The 18,244-nt window shown below is 37.2% G+C and overlaps 1 protein-coding gene across 3 annotated transcripts in view; it reads left to right on the top strand.

The window, feature by feature from the left end:
* The window catches only part of SLC44A5 (solute carrier family 44 member 5), a 408,769-nt gene that overhangs the window by 290,662 nt on the left and 99,863 nt on the right, over window positions 1-18,244 (top strand). For all 3 annotated transcript variants that reach the window (XM_032296576.1, XM_032296574.1, XM_032296575.1), the window contains exon 3: window positions 18,000-18,073. In XM_032296576.1, the coding sequence (XP_032152467.1) occupies window positions 18,000-18,073 (74 nt within the window). The remainder of the gene's footprint in view (window positions 1-17,999; window positions 18,074-18,244) is intronic.

Consider the following 18,244-nt stretch of genomic DNA (forward strand, 5'->3'; position numbering starts at 1 on the left):
GTTAACCTGGCTTACGTGTCATTCTTTTGCCTCTTCTGAGATTTTGTTTATCCTGAAATTCAAGGACATGAATCTCAAGTTCCTATATCAAACCCATATATACATGTCAAAGAAATGCATTTTTATCTGACTTGCTGATCTGTGCTTTTGCATAAAATAAAGCAGGTCATCTGGCTTAAAATAAAAATATACTCACAAAAGTAAAATATTTAATATTTCACTTTCAGCTATACATCTATACAGCAGATTTCTCCCTCCCTCTCTCCCTCTCTCTCTCTCTCTCTCTCTCTCTCTCTCTCTCTCTCTCTCTAGAGATGAGATTTTGCCTAGGCTGGAGTGCAGTGGCACAATCATTGCTCACTGTAGCCTCAAACTCTTCAACTCTAGCAATCCTCCATCTCAGCCTCCCATAGCACCACAGGTGTGGACCACCATGTGTAACTAATATTTTTATTTGTATAGATTAAGGTTTCATTGTGTTGCCCAGGCTGATTTTGAACCCCTGGCCTCAAGTGATCCTCCCACCTTGGCCTCCCAGGTTGTTGGATTTACAGGCATGAGCCACCGAGCCCAGCCCTATACAGCAGATTTAAATGACCAGCTTCAACTATATTTTTTAAAGAGGTTTTATTGTATGACAGAGGGATGGCACACCCAAACGAGAGTAGGTTCTACTCTGACTATACTAGGAGAAATGCTACTTACCTGGTGTTATGGACCGAAGGTTTGTATCCCCCAGAATTTGTATGTTGGAACCTTAACCCCCAGTGTGATCGTGTTTGGAGGCGGGGCCTTTGGAGATAATTAGGTTTAGACAAGGTCATAAGGGTGAGTCCTAATGATGGAATTAGTGCCCTTATAAGAAGAAACCAGAGAGCTAATCCTCTTTCTCTGTGATGTGAGGATGGAGCAAGAAGGCAGCAGCTGTAAATCAGAAAGAAACCCCTCACCAGAACCTGACCATGTGGGCACACTGATCTCAGACTTCACCGCCCCAGAACTGTTAGAAATAAATGTCTGTTGTTTAAACCACCCCACCTATGGTATTTTGTTATAGCAGCCTGAGTTGATTAAGACTCCTAGGATGTTCATTCTGCTCACCAAGATAGTGTTTTTAAACAGTGTATCTTTCTTAAGAACTCATCTTTAATTGTATGTGAAAGGGATTTCATGAAACCACAAAAACATTGGCAATAAGCAACTGAACTCAACTAAGGAATTTCCTACCTTTAATTTTCTAACTAAATTTATCTATCCCAGCAATCTATAATATGTAGGAATCTGAACACTATGATTCTGGCATTAAAAATTCTTATTCCCTTTTCACTAATGTGTGGGGAAACTGGTTGAAGAAGAGTTTCTGTCCTGGTTTAAGTGCTTCTTAAGTCTAAGCCCTGCTGTGGCCCTGATCCTGCATCTTTCACTGACCTGCTGTGATCCTGCACATTTTGTCTGCACTTGGATCAGTCCATGTTAAGTGGCATTTTCCTGTTATCAGAGATAATTGAAAGATTGGAGCATACGCAGTCTCTTGGTTGAAAATCATACTTAAAATATACAATATACTAAGTGCTAACTTGGATATTCTATGTGCTATTTTTCTACAAACTTCATCTCTTCTATTTCTATTGCTCTTGGGATTTTTCTTTTGAAAACAATTTTGTTTAAATGTTATCAGAAATAATCTCATATTTCTTAGAAGTGGTTTGCCTTTGGTTGCTGCCTAATCTTGCTTGTTGCATTCTGGGATTTTGCTGGTGAAACTTTACGACATGTGCATTTATGTGAGTTATATATGCACATCAAGGCTTACTGTGGCAGTGCGCCCTGGTTGTGAATAAGCATTTCTTTCGTAGCCATATTAAATTCACCTGGTAACAACAAATACATTATTCAGTAAGAAGCAAAGTGAGAAGGTGATATACAAAGAAAAAACAAGCATTGTAAAATACGTTAAATCAGAATACTAACTCTCATTCCACTTTTAATTAAAAATTTTACCATCTCCTTTATATAATAAATCCCAAAGAAGTGCATTCATTCATCCAACAAATATTTATTAACTACTGATTATAGAAGTAAAGATATAGAGTTAACTAAGTCCTAAGCTCTACCCTGAAGTTTCCCGTATTCAAATAATAAGAGACAAGTAGGTACAAGTTATGAGAACACAGTGCTATGGGAGAGGTAAGGGAGCATCAAAGAGGGAACTGTTCTTTAACCTAGAGCGGCGGATCATTGCTTCACAGAGGTGGTAACATGTAAGCTGGGTGTTGATGATGTTTTGACAAATCTTAAGGGTAAAAGAGCTTTCAAAGCAGATAGAAAGCCATTATTAGTTGAGCCATATAAAATTGCCATTTTTAAATGTCAAAAACAGTTAACATCAAATTTTTATGGTTCATCAAATTAAAAATCCACTAAGATTTTGGGAATGCAAAGGTTGTATGTGAGAGTGGACAGAAGATAAAAAGTAATTTTGAGCAGCTTAGCAAGGGCCAGACTAAGAAGTCTGGATTTTATTTTTTGAGCAATTGAAAGTCTCAAAAGGTTTTAACCAGCGAATTTATATGTCAAGTTATGTATTGTATAAAATGTGGATAGGGGGTCAAAAAGGGCAAGACGATGTTTGGAGGCTATGCTGTCAGTCCAGATAAGAGATGATGAGGCTTCAACCTAGACGGTAGCAGTGAGATTGGAGGGAAAGAAACAGAACATTGCAGGATGGAGAAACAGTAGGGCTTGTTAGTCAACTAAATGTGGAGGATAAGAGAGAAGAGTTAAGAATGGCAGAATTGGGCCGGGCGCGGTGGCTCAAGCCTGTAATCCCAGCACTTTGGGAGGCCGAGGCGGGTGGATCACGAGGTCAAGAGATCGAGACCATCCTGGTCAACATGGTGAAACCCCGTCTCTATTAAAAATACAAAAAATTAGCTGGGCATGGTGGTGTGTGCCTGTAATCCCAGCTACTCAGGAGGCTGAGGCAGGAGAATTGCCTGAACCCAGGAGGTGGAGGTTGCGGTGAGCCGAGATCACGCCATTGCACTCCAGCCTGGGTAAACGTGAGTGAAACTCTGTCAGGAAAAAAAAAAAAAAAAAAAAAAAAAGAATGGCAGAATTTTTAGCTTGGATGAAAGAGTGCGTGGTGGGCAGAAACAGCTAAGGAGAAGAGAGAAAATTTGGGACCTCACAGGGAAGTAGTAAGTTCAATTTGGAACATTTGGATTTAAAAATAAGAAGCTGGCACTCAGGAGAAAGGTTAAGGCTATTGTCATGGCTGAAGCCTTGGAAACTGTGGTATAGATGAGATTACTTTAGGTTAGCAGATAGAGTTGGAAGATCATGAGAAAGCCCTGAGATTTAGGCAAACATTAAGACACAGGTAGAGAAAGAACAGTTCATGAAGAAGATTGAGGAGGAGCAGAAGAGACGGAAGACAGTGCATGTGAAAAAGTTTTTCTAGAAGACCAGACAGGGGATGGTCAGAAGGATGGAGTGCTCAATAATTACGATTTCCTGGGAAATTCATGTCTGGGGGCACACTAAAACTATACCATATATTGTAGTGTTCTGCCAAGTAAAATTAACCAATATTAAATATGATTGGGAGAATTTAGACTTTAGATGTGAGAAAACCAAGTATTTTGTAGACTGGTGCAAACTCATTTGTGCCCTAAAGTTTTTATTTGTAAGCTTTTGTATATAAATGTATAAATAATAATGGTAATAATTTACAGTGCAATCCATGTCAGAGTTTCAGCTTTCTGCTTCCCTTTCTGCTTTTTAAAACACACATACATGGACATATACTCCTAACCCATATTTTTCTATGAGGAGTTCTATGTGCTTTACAGATATTGCGTAAATAATCCCCCAACTCTGTTGTGGGTAGAAATAATTGCTTTGTGCTGGCAAATGGGGGGGGAGTTAAGAGATTGCCAGGTATTAACTGTAGATAGAGTCTAAATTCTCAGATTTTGATTCTCAAGACGAATCTTTGCCTTAAGGCTCAAGCCCAGATAAGAGACTATATTCTTCCTTTCTCTTTGCATCATGATGAGACAGAAAATAATATCTAAAATCTAAAGTTCAACTTCTTAAAATTAAGACTTTATTCTTCTAGGAAAACTCTTAGTGAACACTAACTAAAACAAAGCAATCATTAATTTGCTGCACAAGTTTGAAATCAAATTTGATCGATCTAAATTCTGAAAAGCCATTGAGCTCAATAGAAGTAATGATCAAGAATCAGGAATGGTTCAGAGTTATTGGATGAGAATAGAGCCTAGGAGTCCCAGTTACCATTCCAAATACTTGCATTACTTAAGATAAATTGAAGTTCTTTATGTGCTGGGAATATTTCACTATGGCCTTCTTAAGCCTTTAAGTTGTACCTCACCTGTTGTTATTGCCACTACTCCAACACTAGCATCAATTAAAGTCTAAAGATAGACTGCTTCTCCACACACTTTGGCACATTTATCTAGTAACTGAAAGATGAAGCAAATGTGAAAGTCTGCAAGTCTTGGAACATTTAATAATAAAACATAGAACTCGCATGCTTTTTATATCAAAGTATGAAAGATGATGCTGGCATGTTTCCTGTTACCGACGTAAAATAGCATTGGATTAGAGGTAGTCCCTCTGGGACCAGGCTGCACAGACATTAAGTTGAGGTAGATTCTCTAAGTCTAGTAAAGGGAGAGACAAAGAGATGTATGGGCCTGTTGAGTGGCATTTTGGCAGCTGACAAACAATTGTTGTATTAGAAAGGAATAAACTGTAAATGTTTCCAACAGAAAACGAACCAATAGAAGGAGGAGAACAATAGATAAAAAGACCAGATGTCTTTGAACTTTTCTCTAGTGTATCTGACTGTTAGGATTATTTAAACTATAAAGTAAAAATAGAGAAATTAAATACATTTTAGGGAAATTAATATCATCATTCACCTCATCTCCTTTCTCATGCACATAAACTACTACTTTTACACTAGGATGTGTATCTGCTTTTATGTTTTCTCCAGAGTCAAACAGATGTTAATAAGCTTTCTTCACTGCACAACTTTTATTTATTTTCCTTCCCATATAACCACAAATAGTTCTTTTCTGCATTTTTCTTGATCTTGCTTTTCTGATTTATTCTCTTTTGGCTTTTTCTTTCTCAGTCTTTACTCTGATAACTTTGAATTTTCATTCAGAGCCCTACTGCTTCCTATCTTTTTTTTTCTTCTTTAAATCACTTTTCAGCTTATTTCTGCCTTGGTTTTGTCTTGCTTTTATATGTCACTTTTTTCCTCTTTCCCTCCTTGCTTTTACTCCCTTAAATACAGTTGACAAGATCTAGACACAACACAGTTCAATAAGTCATCATGTGTATTGTTCATAATGGACAGTCCACATCCAGGAGCAGGCAAGGCCAGCTCTCTTTTGCTGTGGTCCTCAGGGACTAAAACCAACAATATAGCAACAACGCTTTATGTCTGTTACAGAAAAGACAGATGCCAGCTAACCACATTCACAGCAGAAAACTGAAAAATATGATCTTTGATCTCCAAGAGCTTAGAGAAAATATGCTTTTATCAAATTGATATACTAAAAAAAAGTGAAACAGTTTACTTTGAAAACTGTAGGAGAGACAAATATAGGATGTGGTGCTGAAATGATCCATAAGCATTCTTTCTTCCCTCTCTGTTAAAAACCTTTAGAGAGAAATCCATTCATATCCATTTCAACCCATGAGGCATCTTTTTGGAGTTGAAAACTCTCCCACACTCTGACATTTATTTTCACAGTATTCCTGGGACCCAGCAAAACAGACATGTGTGGGAAGCTGCTGCTGATGATGAAGCAGAACTGGCCTTGGCTTCATTCTCTTCCGTATTGCTCCCACACTGCATTCACCACAGACTTCATCCCAATTCATTCTGCATCCTAGTGCAAGAGAAATGTAACTGAAATACCACCTTTGTTACATTACTCCCCCTATTCAAGAACTTCCACTAGAAAATGAACTGAAATTGTAGTCAGGAGTGATTTAATTTTTAAAGCAATGTATTAGTAACAGTTCTCATATCAACTTTACAACTTGTAATCATCCAAGTGAGATAGTATATGTCAAGGTGAGTCACAAACTGTCTATTTCTTTAACGTATAAAATGTTGTGACTAAACTCCCCTGATAGAAAAGCCCACACTCCTCCACACTGAGGGCTATTCAGTCATTTAATTATACCAATCACCTGTTGTGCTGCTGCCCTAGCATGTTTTGTGCTGCTATATATAATAATGAATAGATTATATATATATAAAAAATAATGAAATTTGTTTGGCACATAGTTCTAGAGTGTGGGAAGTCCAAGATCAAGGGGCTGCATCAAAACATGACACAAGGCATCACATATGAAACAGAAGAAGAACAGGAAAGAACCCAACTCGCTTTAGTAACAACCCCCAGACCCACCCCAGATACAGAACTCACTCCTGAGACTCCATTCATGAGAGCAGAAACTAATCACCTTTCAAAGTTCTCACCTTCCAAAATTGTTGCACTGGGGAATAAGTTTCCAACACATGAATTTTGGGGGAAACATTCAAACTATAGCAGTTGCTCTTTCCCTTTCTCTCCTATGTTTTATTCACACTGGCTCTATTAGTGTGTTCTCATGCTGTTAATAAAGACATCACCGAGACTGGGTAATTATGAAGAAAAGAGATTTAATTGACTCACAGTTCCATATGGCTAGGGAGGCCTCACAATCATGGTGGAAGGCAAGGAGGAGCAAGTCACATTTTACATGGTGGCAGGGAAGAGAGAGAATCCCCTTAGAAAACCATCAGATCTTGTGAGACTTATTCATTACCATGAGAACAGCATGGGGGAAACCGCCCCCACGATTCAGCTATCTCCTACCAGGTTCCTCCAACGACATGTGGGAATTGTGGGAGGTACAATTCAAGATGATATCTGGGTTGGGGACACAGCCAAAACACATGACGGGCCATCTGTCAGCTCTCAGGACATACCCTGGTCTCACCTGCCCTCAGAGCCTTTGTACTTGCTGTTTCTTTTTCTTCTGCCTGAAATACAAGTCTTGCAACCACTTCAGAGAGCCCCTCCTTATGAACGCTCTATATGTAAGCCATCCTTAGTATTCTCTTTCATAGAATCATGTTGGTTTTTTCCTAGCAGTTATACAGTCTGTCATCATTTTTTTTTTTTTCCTTTTGAGTTCCTTGAACTCCTGACATTGTGATGTACCTGCCTCAGCCTCCCAAAGTGCTGGGATTACAGGCACGAGCCACCACACCTGGCCAATCTGTCGTTATTTTTATTGATTGCTCTTTACTTATTTCTTATCTGTTCCCCACCCTAAACTGGGAACTCCATGAGAGAAAGCATCTCATCTGTTTGGTTCACCAGTGTTTTCATAGCATCTGTCACAGTATCCGGCACAAAATAGGTACCCCATTAATCATGAAATCAGAGTCTTTGAAGGCTATATGTCAGAATGGCAGAAAAGAGGATAGTAGTAGGAACTGGGACCTGTTATGTAAGTTGAATTGTAGTGCCCTGTTGTAAGAGAACTGAGACCATTCTGGAACCAAACTAAGTATAAGATTGCCTAATGACTTATTCCCAGCATTAAGATGCCATTTTGAGGGCTGGCTGCAGTGGCTTACACCTGTAATCCCAGAACTTTGGGAGGCCACAGACGGGTGGATCATGTGAGGTCAGGAGTTTGAGACCAGACTGGCCAACATGTTGAAACCCCATCTCTACTAAAAATACAAAAATTAGCTGGGTGTGGTGATGGGTGCCTGTAATCCCAGCTACTCAGGAAGCTGAGGCAGGAGAATCACTTGAACCTGAGAGGCGGAGGTTGCAGTGAGCCGAAATCATGTCACTGCACTCCAGCCTGGGAAACAGAGCAAGACTCCATCTAAAAAAAAAATAATAATAATAATAATAATACATTTCAATACTCAATGACAACCACAAATGTATATATTTACTATGGCTAAATTTAAATTTTAGATTCTATTTCATTGACTATGACTGTCAATAATTATATCAACAATTGAATATAAAATATAAAATTATTCCAAGTTAAGGTCTAACAACTCACTATTTTGCTGTTATTGATATCAGCTCTAGAACATGCTTTGCTGGGAAACAAATCTCAGTTTGACTTACTTGAACTCTGTGAGAATATACAATATTCACTTTTATATTTGTATTTAATAATAGTTGCAAAAAACCATATTGTTTGCACAATCCATTTGGGTTGACTTGAAATTATTAGAATGGGAAAATATTATTTTTTACAATTGTTTAAAAGAAATCTCACCAGTAGCTGTGATGTATACTGTAATTTGTCCCAATCAACATCAGCTTTTCTCTTGTGTCCTCTAGTAGAGAAGCTGAAAAGCCAAATGCTTTTTTAAACCACCTTCCAGGTGGGGATGGCCATGAGACACAGGAATAGTCAATGAGCTAAAGAGAAAGTCTGGCAGGAAGGACTTTCTTTCCTAAATAAAAAAACAAAGACTCTTTGAAGAGATAGATTCAGGTGTCTTGAGTGCAGCAGTCAACTTGTGACATGAAGCATAAGCATGAAGACAAATGTCTACGAGCTCAGAAGGAGAGGGCTGGAAGGACGCAGTGAGTTGATTTCCTGACAGCGTCACTGGATGATGCACCACACCAGCTCAGGACTGCCAACTGCAGCACTGCTTGTTATATTTAACAAATACATTCCTTGAAATTTAAAGCACTATTTCTGGCTTTAAGTTCCCTGGTATTTTCAGCCAAGCAAATTCTTAACAGATACATCACCTAGGTAGAAATTTAAACTGGATTACATGAAGATTATATTTAATAATTTCAAATCAAACATTTAGAGAATATTTAGATTTATCTTGAAAGCTCTACAAAGTTTGTCTTTTATTTTTTCTAATAATAATTACGCTATTGTTACTAGTAATGTATGTTGTAGTATAACCAGCTTGTAGATAAAATAGATTGGCAAATATTTACAAAAAACAATTTACGTATTACTTTGGGTTCTAACCAAATGAATAGAATTTTCATTACAATGGTTGGAATTTCCCATTTTCCTTAATAATTTGAGAACAGAGAGATACAACATTTTTATGTGTTTTTGAAAATATCTATAAGATATTGTCTAATGTTCAGATAATATTTTCATTTATCCATTCAATAGGTATGTACTGAATGTCTATGCTTCTTTGCTATGGACAAGCCGTGGCAATAACTATTCCTTATTATACTATTTCACAAATTTGATAATTTTCTTTCCAAAATCAGTGCAAACCTTCCATTCCTAATAAAGTTTACCAAGAGCATACTAGTATAATGCTTGCTGTTATTTATGTCAAATATGGCATATTGTATTTATTGTTTTTCTCTGAGAACTGAAATAACTGCCAAAAAAATAAGTAAACATGTTTATACTAGAGAAATCTTGTTTTCCTTTTTATTATTTTAAAAATTATTTAAAAAATTTTTTAGAGGCAGAGGTCTTACTCTGTTTCCTAGGATGGAGTGCAGTGGCACATTCATAGCTCACTCCAACTGCGAACTCCTGATCTCAAGCTCCCAAGAAGCTGAGGCTATAGGCATATGCCACCATACCCCGCTAATTTTGAAAATGTTTTGTGGGGACCAGGTCTCACTATATTGCTCAGGCTGGTTTCGAACTCCTAGCTTTAAGCAATCCTCCCCACTTAGCCTCAAGTGTTGGAATTACAGGCATGAGCTGCTGTACCAGCCCCAAACATTTTTTCGTATAAATATCGTATAAAAGTTGTTTTCAACTTTGCTTTATTATAAACAGTGCAGTGTTTTAAATCTTTATAAATAAATTTTTACTACATCTATAATTAGTCCCATGGTATAAATTACTAGAAATGAAATTACTGGGTCAAAGGGCTTGCAATTTTCTAAGCCCCCTATCATTATCAGGCAATATATTTTGTTTACTTACTAAAATTTGAGGTGACAAATAGTAATCTCAGTTTAATGTATGTGTTTTTATTTACTAAAAAAATTAATATGTGATTATTAGGGGGCAAGAGTTTTTATATTCTAATAGCTGAATGAGAATTTTCAGAAATTCATTCATTGTTTCAACAAACAGTTTTGAGCACTACTCTGTGTCTACATAGATTCTAATGTATTCCAAAAAGATCAAAAAGTGTTCCAAACTGATATGAATTCCCTGCAACCTTTGTTGATGACTTTGGACTAATGTCCCAAAGCTTTCTAGAGCTAGGTCTCTCTGCACCCTGCTATGTAGATCCTTTGGTCTACAATGCCCAAGCTGTAATATGAGCAGTAATTGTGATCCGGCTCCCACTTTACCAGCGTTTTCAGAGTGGTTTCCACCTATTGACAGATTACTGAATATTATGCAAGTTTTACACACATGATGAATATCATTGTGAAACCAATTTTGTCTTATCTTGTCCCCTTTCAAACAAAAGACACATTTACACAGGCATCACTTAAACTTCTCTTTGTAAAACAAAATCAGGTTTCATTTCCCTTTATAAATAGAAAATATAAATCAAAACCAGTTAAAGCTGTTCTGTCAAGGCAATGGAAACCCAAATGCAAGCAGTTTAGAAGAGAATACTAATCAGAGGATAGAGAAGCTTTTAAGATCTAATTATTCAGAACTAACTAAAGCGATACTTAAATGTTATATAATCTAATACATTTGAAAGATGTTATCAATATTATACTATTTTTTCTTAGCGTATTGAGTTACCTGGTGTATTTTGTTTTTCAACAACAAATTAAAATGTGTTAAAATAATAACCCTACAAAACCAACACTTCTCAATGATTGGATACCAGAATTATCTTCAAAGGTAAATGTAAATTTAAAGTCATCTTTAAAATTTTTTAGGAGGCTTAAAAAACTTGAATTAATATCAAACACCTAAAAATACAGGTTCATGTAATTAAAAGCTCATTTGTGTCTTCCTATGAAGTTTCTGACTTCAATAATAGAGCAAAAATTTTCAAGATAATCTTTAACCTCTTACAGAAACAGCCAGTGCAACTTGCCTACTGATAAAACCTCAGCTCTCTCACACACAGAGAGTGGTACATGGCATACCGCTGTGGATTGGGGAACAGAACAATAAAGAACTGTAAGACAACGTATGTGGGAAGAAGAGAAACTGGAACCAAGGGGGTGGATAAAATTAATGACTTCAAACACAAGCTCTTAGAGGATGTCTCTCTCAAAAATCACCAGATTCTCTATCATTTGAGAGGAGTGGGGGGAAAAAGGGAAAGTATTTTTAACTTACATAGATCTCTACTCCTAAATTGTTCAAAATACAGTCCAGTTGACACTCACTAGCAGCAACTCAGATGATCTGGCCCCAAAGTGCATTATCCTAGAATAAAACCTGTGGGAAGTGGAGCATTCATTCTGTTTTTTGGGACAGACTTTTATGGTAAGAATCAGAGCAGTAAAGGTGACTGAAGGACATCATTCAGGTGCCAACAGAACCACAGAGGAGCAATACTTCTGGACTTTGGGTTATAAATGCAGCCATGCTGTAGACAGATGTACCCACGTGACACCAACAACTTTCAAATGAGAGGTGAGCATCCAACTGGAATCACAGGCAGTGGACAGTCCCTAAACTGATTCATTAGGCACGAATGGATGATCTGTCAGAGAATAATGACTTTTAGGACTTCTATTCTCACTCTAATGCTTGATATTAATGACCTTTCAGGCTGGTTGATATCATTGGACTTTCATCTGCCACAAAGAAAGAAAACCAGTAAATGAATCAGTTTCTGGATGAGAATAGGAAGCTGTCCCTGAAAAGGAAACAAAATGACAATTGTTGGAGAATAAGAACTAGTGTGGAACCAAAATATTCACTTACCAAACGAAATTCTCTTATTACCTCTAAATTAAATCTAATGGGTTTTCTTGGTTGCATTTGTTTTTTAATGATTTATTTTACTGAAGACAGCAATGTCCAGATGGCATATTTAAGCTTGACCAAAAATTTGAATCTCTAAGCAACATATTCACTACAAAAAATTTAAAGAATCTGAAAACTGAAACATAGCACTTTGATTTTTACGTGGGCCCTTTTATGATACATTAGCCTGTCAGTGAAGACTACCTCTCACTAATCATTCAGAGGACATAGATTGCTTTATGTCTTTAGCATAAATGCTAAATGCTAAATGCTGCCATAGAGGACTTTATGGTCTAGGTCAGAGGTCAGCAAACTTTTTCTAAAAGTGTCCAAGTAGTAAATATTTTAGGTTTTGCAGGCCAGATGGTATCTAATGCAACTACTAAGCCATTGTAGCAAAAAAGTAGCTTAGATTATATAGAGAGAGATAGATTAGTGTTGCTGTTCTCCAAAAATCTTTACTTATGAATGCTAAAATTTGAATTTTATATAAGTTTTCTGGGTTACAAAGTATTATCGCTTTGATTTTTTAAAAAACCATTAAGAAATGTAAAAGCTATCCTTAGCTTGCAGGCTGTACAAAAACAGACAGCAAACCCGATTTGGCCCGTAGACTACAGTTTGCTGCCCTTGGTCTAGGCTATCATGGATGAAAAATTGCCTTAAAGGTATAAACAAAAGTTCTGTATATCTACAGGGATTAGAGAGAGCTCTTCTACTTGAAAACTTCATGAAGGAGGTAACATTTGAGCTGATTTGAGGGATAGGACTTTAGTATATAATGTGCTGATCCACATTGGCGCTTCTTTGAGAGTAACCGGAAACATTGTTAATGGTTATTCTAGGAAAAGAGGTGTAAATCCTGGCTATCCCATGCAAATTGGGACATATGGTTATCCCAGAAGGGGGAGTCTAGAGGTGCCATGAGCAGAGAGCTCTTAGTGTGGCAAGAGCTGTGTATCATTGTGTTTTTGAAAAAGTCCACATTGGTTAAAACACATTTAGAAGGAATAATGGGAGATATAGCTAGAAAGATACCCTGGGGCTTGAATTAGGATTGAGATTGTAGGTTCTTAAAGATGAATCTAAGCATTGTAGGTTCTTAAAGATGAATCTAAGCTATTTGGAAATTGTCAAATAGGTAGTGGAGACTCCTGCAATTTTTTAAACAGTAAACTGACATCATCACACATCGGTAATATCAGTGAGGTACAGACTGAATTGGATCAGTCAGAAACTACTTGCAGAAGCCCAATTAAGACCCCGTGGCAATAGTCTGAAGAGAGCATTAAAAACCTGGACTGAGTCCAGACAACACGAATAGAAAGAAAGGGGTGGATGAAAGACACATCAGAGAAAAGGAGTCAAGAGAACTTGTCAATTGAATATAAAAGGTAAGCTAGGAAAAAGGGAACGTCAAAGGAAACTCCCAACACTTTAAGTCTAGGTGACTATAGGCATGCAATATTTGTGGATCAGAGGTAAAAGGAAAAGGGAATTCTGCACAAGCACATGTAATTGGAATCCTACTATTATTCTTTTAGTTTGGAAAATAGATATTAGGTAGCAATAGTAGTTCTGTAGTTTAACTTTTGAAAATGCTTTTATGCCAGGGAAACACAAACTGAATAAAGTTTTGAGTGGCTGTCTAATAAATGTGGGCGTGAGCAGCTTGTTTTGAAAAAGTGGGACTTTGATTTGGAGAGAGGGTGAGGGAGAGAGTTGGGCAAATGTCTCTATGACTATTCTTTCTGTCTTCTTTCTGGGACCCAGTGGGATGCAACCCATTTTTAGCTTAGCACAATGGTTCATAGTGCTTGCTATGAAAGTAAAAATCAATCCACCTAAGGAAAAGGTCCAGTTATGACAAGCCTCTAGCTAGAATATGATTCAGAATAATTTTCAGCCATGAGCTTAGATCATCCAGTTATCTCAATAGCTGTCTAGAGAGTTTTGAAAACTTTCCCAATTAAAATCTTATTTTTTTCTTAAAAAATAGAACTCATTCCCTATAGAATATTTAGGATTGTGACAGATGCTCTGAAATCAAAAGAAAGAAACAATGATACGGCACTACAACTTCTAAAAATTTGAATTGAGTTTCTGCCATGTTTCTTGACTCACAAAATGGTGCCTGAGCCATATTTTGATTTGTTCACATTCAATTTTCCAGTAACTTTCTAAGCACTGTTTTTTAGAGACAATATATCTGTGGGAAGGGAGTGAAGCAGATAAATTAATGGGAAAAAAAATAGCAGATAATTATCATTACCTGAAAGTACACACACACACACACACACACACACACCCCTATTTTTAAAAAATTTCTAAAGCAATAAAGAGAATCAAATTACTACAGAAACAAATTTAGAAATACTAATGTCTACTACTGGGGAGATCTGAATTCTTTGTTTATAATTTTCAGTTTGTTCAACAACCTTCTGTGTTTAAGTAAGACAAAATTAACCAGTCTGGCCATAGGTTATGGTCTGCTATTTCTCTAAAGCAGTGTACCAGAAAAACAAAGCAGACTTTAATATATTATTTTCCCTAGCCCCAGGATAGAATCTCCAAACATCTTAAGGTATGAGTTATTGAGAAATGCTGTCCCATTGTGGTGAGAGACTGCTGGGGGAATAGTTGTGTGGGCACAGGGTAGTTCCTGATGCTTTAATGTTACCTTGGCACCAAAGAATAAGAAATAAATTATAGTGTAAAACCCTATATAGAAACAAAACACCAACTGATGCTCATTCATTAGTGCAAGTAGTCAAGGAGTATGGGTTTTACTTACTAAAAAACTTCCACCAGGTGTGGTGGCTCATGCCTGTAATCCCAGCACTTTGGGAGGCCAAAGTGGGTGGATCACAAGGTCAGGAGTTTGAGATCAGCCTGGCCAATATGGTGAAACACCGTCTATACTAAAAACACAAAGATTAGCCGGGCATGGTGGCATGTGCTTCTAGTCCCAGCTACTCAGGAGGCTGAGGCAGGAGAATCGGTTGAACCCGGGAGGCAGAAGTTGCAGTGAGCCTAGATCATGCCACTGCACTCCAGCCTGGGTGACGGAGCGAGACTCCATCTCAAAAACAAAACAAAACAACAACGTAAAGCTTCCATTTAGGCTCTGCTTCTTTCTTTGTGCTTTGTCCTTTGAAATTGGTAAGTTTCTTTCACTGATCTTTCTAGATGTTTACCTACTTGTATTGACTATGTAGCCTTATAAACACATAGCCTTATAATAGTATGTAACGTGAAGTCATTATGAACACAATAGTTCTCCTTTATTTGCAGTTTTGCTTTCCGAGGTTTCAATTATCCAAGGTCATCTGTGGCCATTCATGATGCGCAGAAAATATGAAATAGAAAATTATAGAAATAAATGATTGATGTCTTAAATTGCCCACTGTTCTGAGTAGCATGATAAAATCTCACACGGTCAAACTCTGTCCCACCCAGAATGTGAATCATCTCTAGCCTGCTCCTTCATCAATTGTTAGCCATCTTGCTTATCAGATCAGCTGTCTCAGTATCGCAATGCTTATGTTCAAGTAACCCTGATTTTACTTTATGATGGCTCCAATGCACAGGAGTAGTGATGTGGCATTTTGTTATAATTGTTCTATTTTATTATTGTTAATTTCTTCATTTTACTTAATTTATAAAGTAAATTTTATCATAGGTCTGTATGTATAGGAAAAAACCAGAGTATTGGGTTTGGGACCACCTGCAGTTTCAGGCATCCACTGGGGGTCTTAGAATGTCTCCCTTGTGAATAAGGGGAGACTACTGTATGCGTTATAGTATACATTATTAGAAATGATACAAACGTGACATTATAGATATATAAGGATGGGATGGCAGGCCACCCTGGCTGGTGCTTCTGATTACATCCCTCTCCAGCTTCCTGCTGGTTAGGATTACACACCAGGGCTTTGACAAATGCAAGATTTCTAATTAAAGCACATCTATGCTCTAGTTTTTTCTTTTTGAGTTTCTTACCTGCATGCATTTTCTATTAGGTGTTAGGTTATGTAACAACTGCTCTGACAGGTTAAGAATCTGATATTAAGTAGGATGTGTAAGAATGCAGGTGAAACAGATACCCTCCACACACTCAAGCAGGTTTCTGCTTTCAATGGTCATTACCAAGAAAAACTAGAGTGCCTGCTTTCTTCTCTTGTTATTATTATTCTCATAATTCTTAAATTCAAATGAAATTAAAAATTCCTGGGTTGAAACCAGCTTTAAACAAATGATATTTTGTTTCTGGTTTGTGCACAATTAACTTTCTCTATGAAAGATCCATTTCCTATTCCAAGGTAAAGAATTATAGGAATGTGTATAATTAATTTTAGAGGTAGCTATTTTTAAACTTTGCAGAAAATTGTAATCATATTAACATAACTCACAAATGAAAAGGTTTGGTGTTGGAGATCTAGATATTTGCCCCCTCTGTAACAATCTCTTTCATGTACCTGACTAAAGTAAGCAAACTCACTTTACTACCTCTAGAAGCCTAAAGATATTCTTAGGAATCTCTCAAGGTTATGTTTCTGAAAGCAATACAAATATAATAGGCTTTACCAATGTAAGGTATTACTGTATTTGTTACTATACAATTGTTATTCATTACTTACCATGTCCAAAAATAAGTGTGTAACTTCAACCTGCCTGTGCTAAAAGATTAGGGCATATCTGTATGCCCTCAAGATCAAGAGCTTTCACTATGAAAATTCTCTTGTGCAACTTTTAATTCTGTTAAATTAGCTGATCTTTTTCTTTACTAACAGAATCTTCATTAAGTTTTAAATAAAGAATGACAGTATTGCTGCTCACTTTCAAGCCATAGCTTTGACCTTCCAAACCACTTATAAGCTGAACAAGATGTAATATTGAGAATAGAAAATACTTTAGTTGAAAACCTTGAGTATCCCTGCTGGATCCTGGCTTGGCTTGTGACCTTTAACAAATCACTGATTCTCTGTGAGTCAGATTTCCTCTGATCCTATATTGACAATATGTAGCTTATAGAAACAGCTAGAAAACTTATACTTTTGAGGCATTCTACTTTTAATGATTTATATACATTGTTGCTGGAATAGTTATAACTCAGCTCCCCATAGAAAGTTAATGTAGTCAATCCTTTAACAATAGTAACTGTATACTGTGTATGTAGGAGGAAAATGGAGAAGAGGAGGGATGGGAAATGACTATTTTATACCATGTGTGGGGGAGGCATGAAGAGGAATATCATAAAATCAAATCGCTTATTTTACAATTTCATATAAAAAATGGCTATCTGATGTTGGCATACTCTAATCTTTTTTTTTTTTTTGAGATGGAGTTTTGCTCTCATTACCCAGGCTGGAGTGCAATGGCGCAATCTCGGCTCACCGCAGCCTCCACCTCCTGGGTTCAGGCAATTCTCCTGCCTCAGCCTCCTGAGTAGCTGCCGGGCGTGGTGGCTCACGCCTGTAATCCCAGCACTTTGGGAGGCCAAGGCGGGTGGATCACGAGGTCAAGAGATCGAGACCATCCTGGTCAACATGGTGAAACCCCGTCTCTACTAAAACTACAAAAAATGAGCTGGGCATGGTGGCGCGTGCCTGTAATCCCAGCTACTCAGGAGGCTGAGGCAGGAGAATTGCCTGAACCCAGGAGGCGGAGGCTGCGGTGAGCCGGGATCGCGCCATTGCACTCCAGCCTGGGTAACCAGAGCAAAACTCCGTCTCAAAAAAAAAAAAAAAAAAAAAAAAAATTTTGCAAATAAAGAACTCAAGCGAGAACAAATACTGAGAGTTCTGAGGGATATTCATTAATCATGGAACTAGTTCCTCTCCATGGCTGCTAATGTCTTTGTAGAAATACATCTGATCTACCTTTCAAGATTATTGAATAAATATGCAATTATGAAATAGCATATCACTATTATTATCTTTTTCTCTCTTCATTTTGTGCAGTAAACAGGAAGTCATTTTGGACCTCTTTTAATTATTTATTTCTTTTTTTGTCTTTAGGAGTTGTACAGATGTTCTGTGCTGTATGATCTTCCTACTGTGTATTATTGGCTACATTGTTTTAGGACTTGTGGGTGAGTAAATACAGGTATAGAAAATATTTAACACTTGCTAATGGAATAACTAAGTCAGTGCCACATATCAAAAATTAACTATTTTCTTCCAAAAGCCTTCCTATTATTGATTGTTGTCCTTCCTGGAGGAAATGTACCTCACCAGGATTTATTGGGTAGCAGACAGTAAGA

This window comes from Sapajus apella, unplaced genomic scaffold, assembly GCF_009761245.1.
Source record: "Sapajus apella isolate SASKATOON/1434 unplaced genomic scaffold, GSC_monkey_1.0 scaffold36, whole genome shotgun sequence".
Lineage (NCBI taxonomy): Eukaryota > Metazoa > Chordata > Mammalia > Primates > Cebidae > Sapajus > Sapajus apella.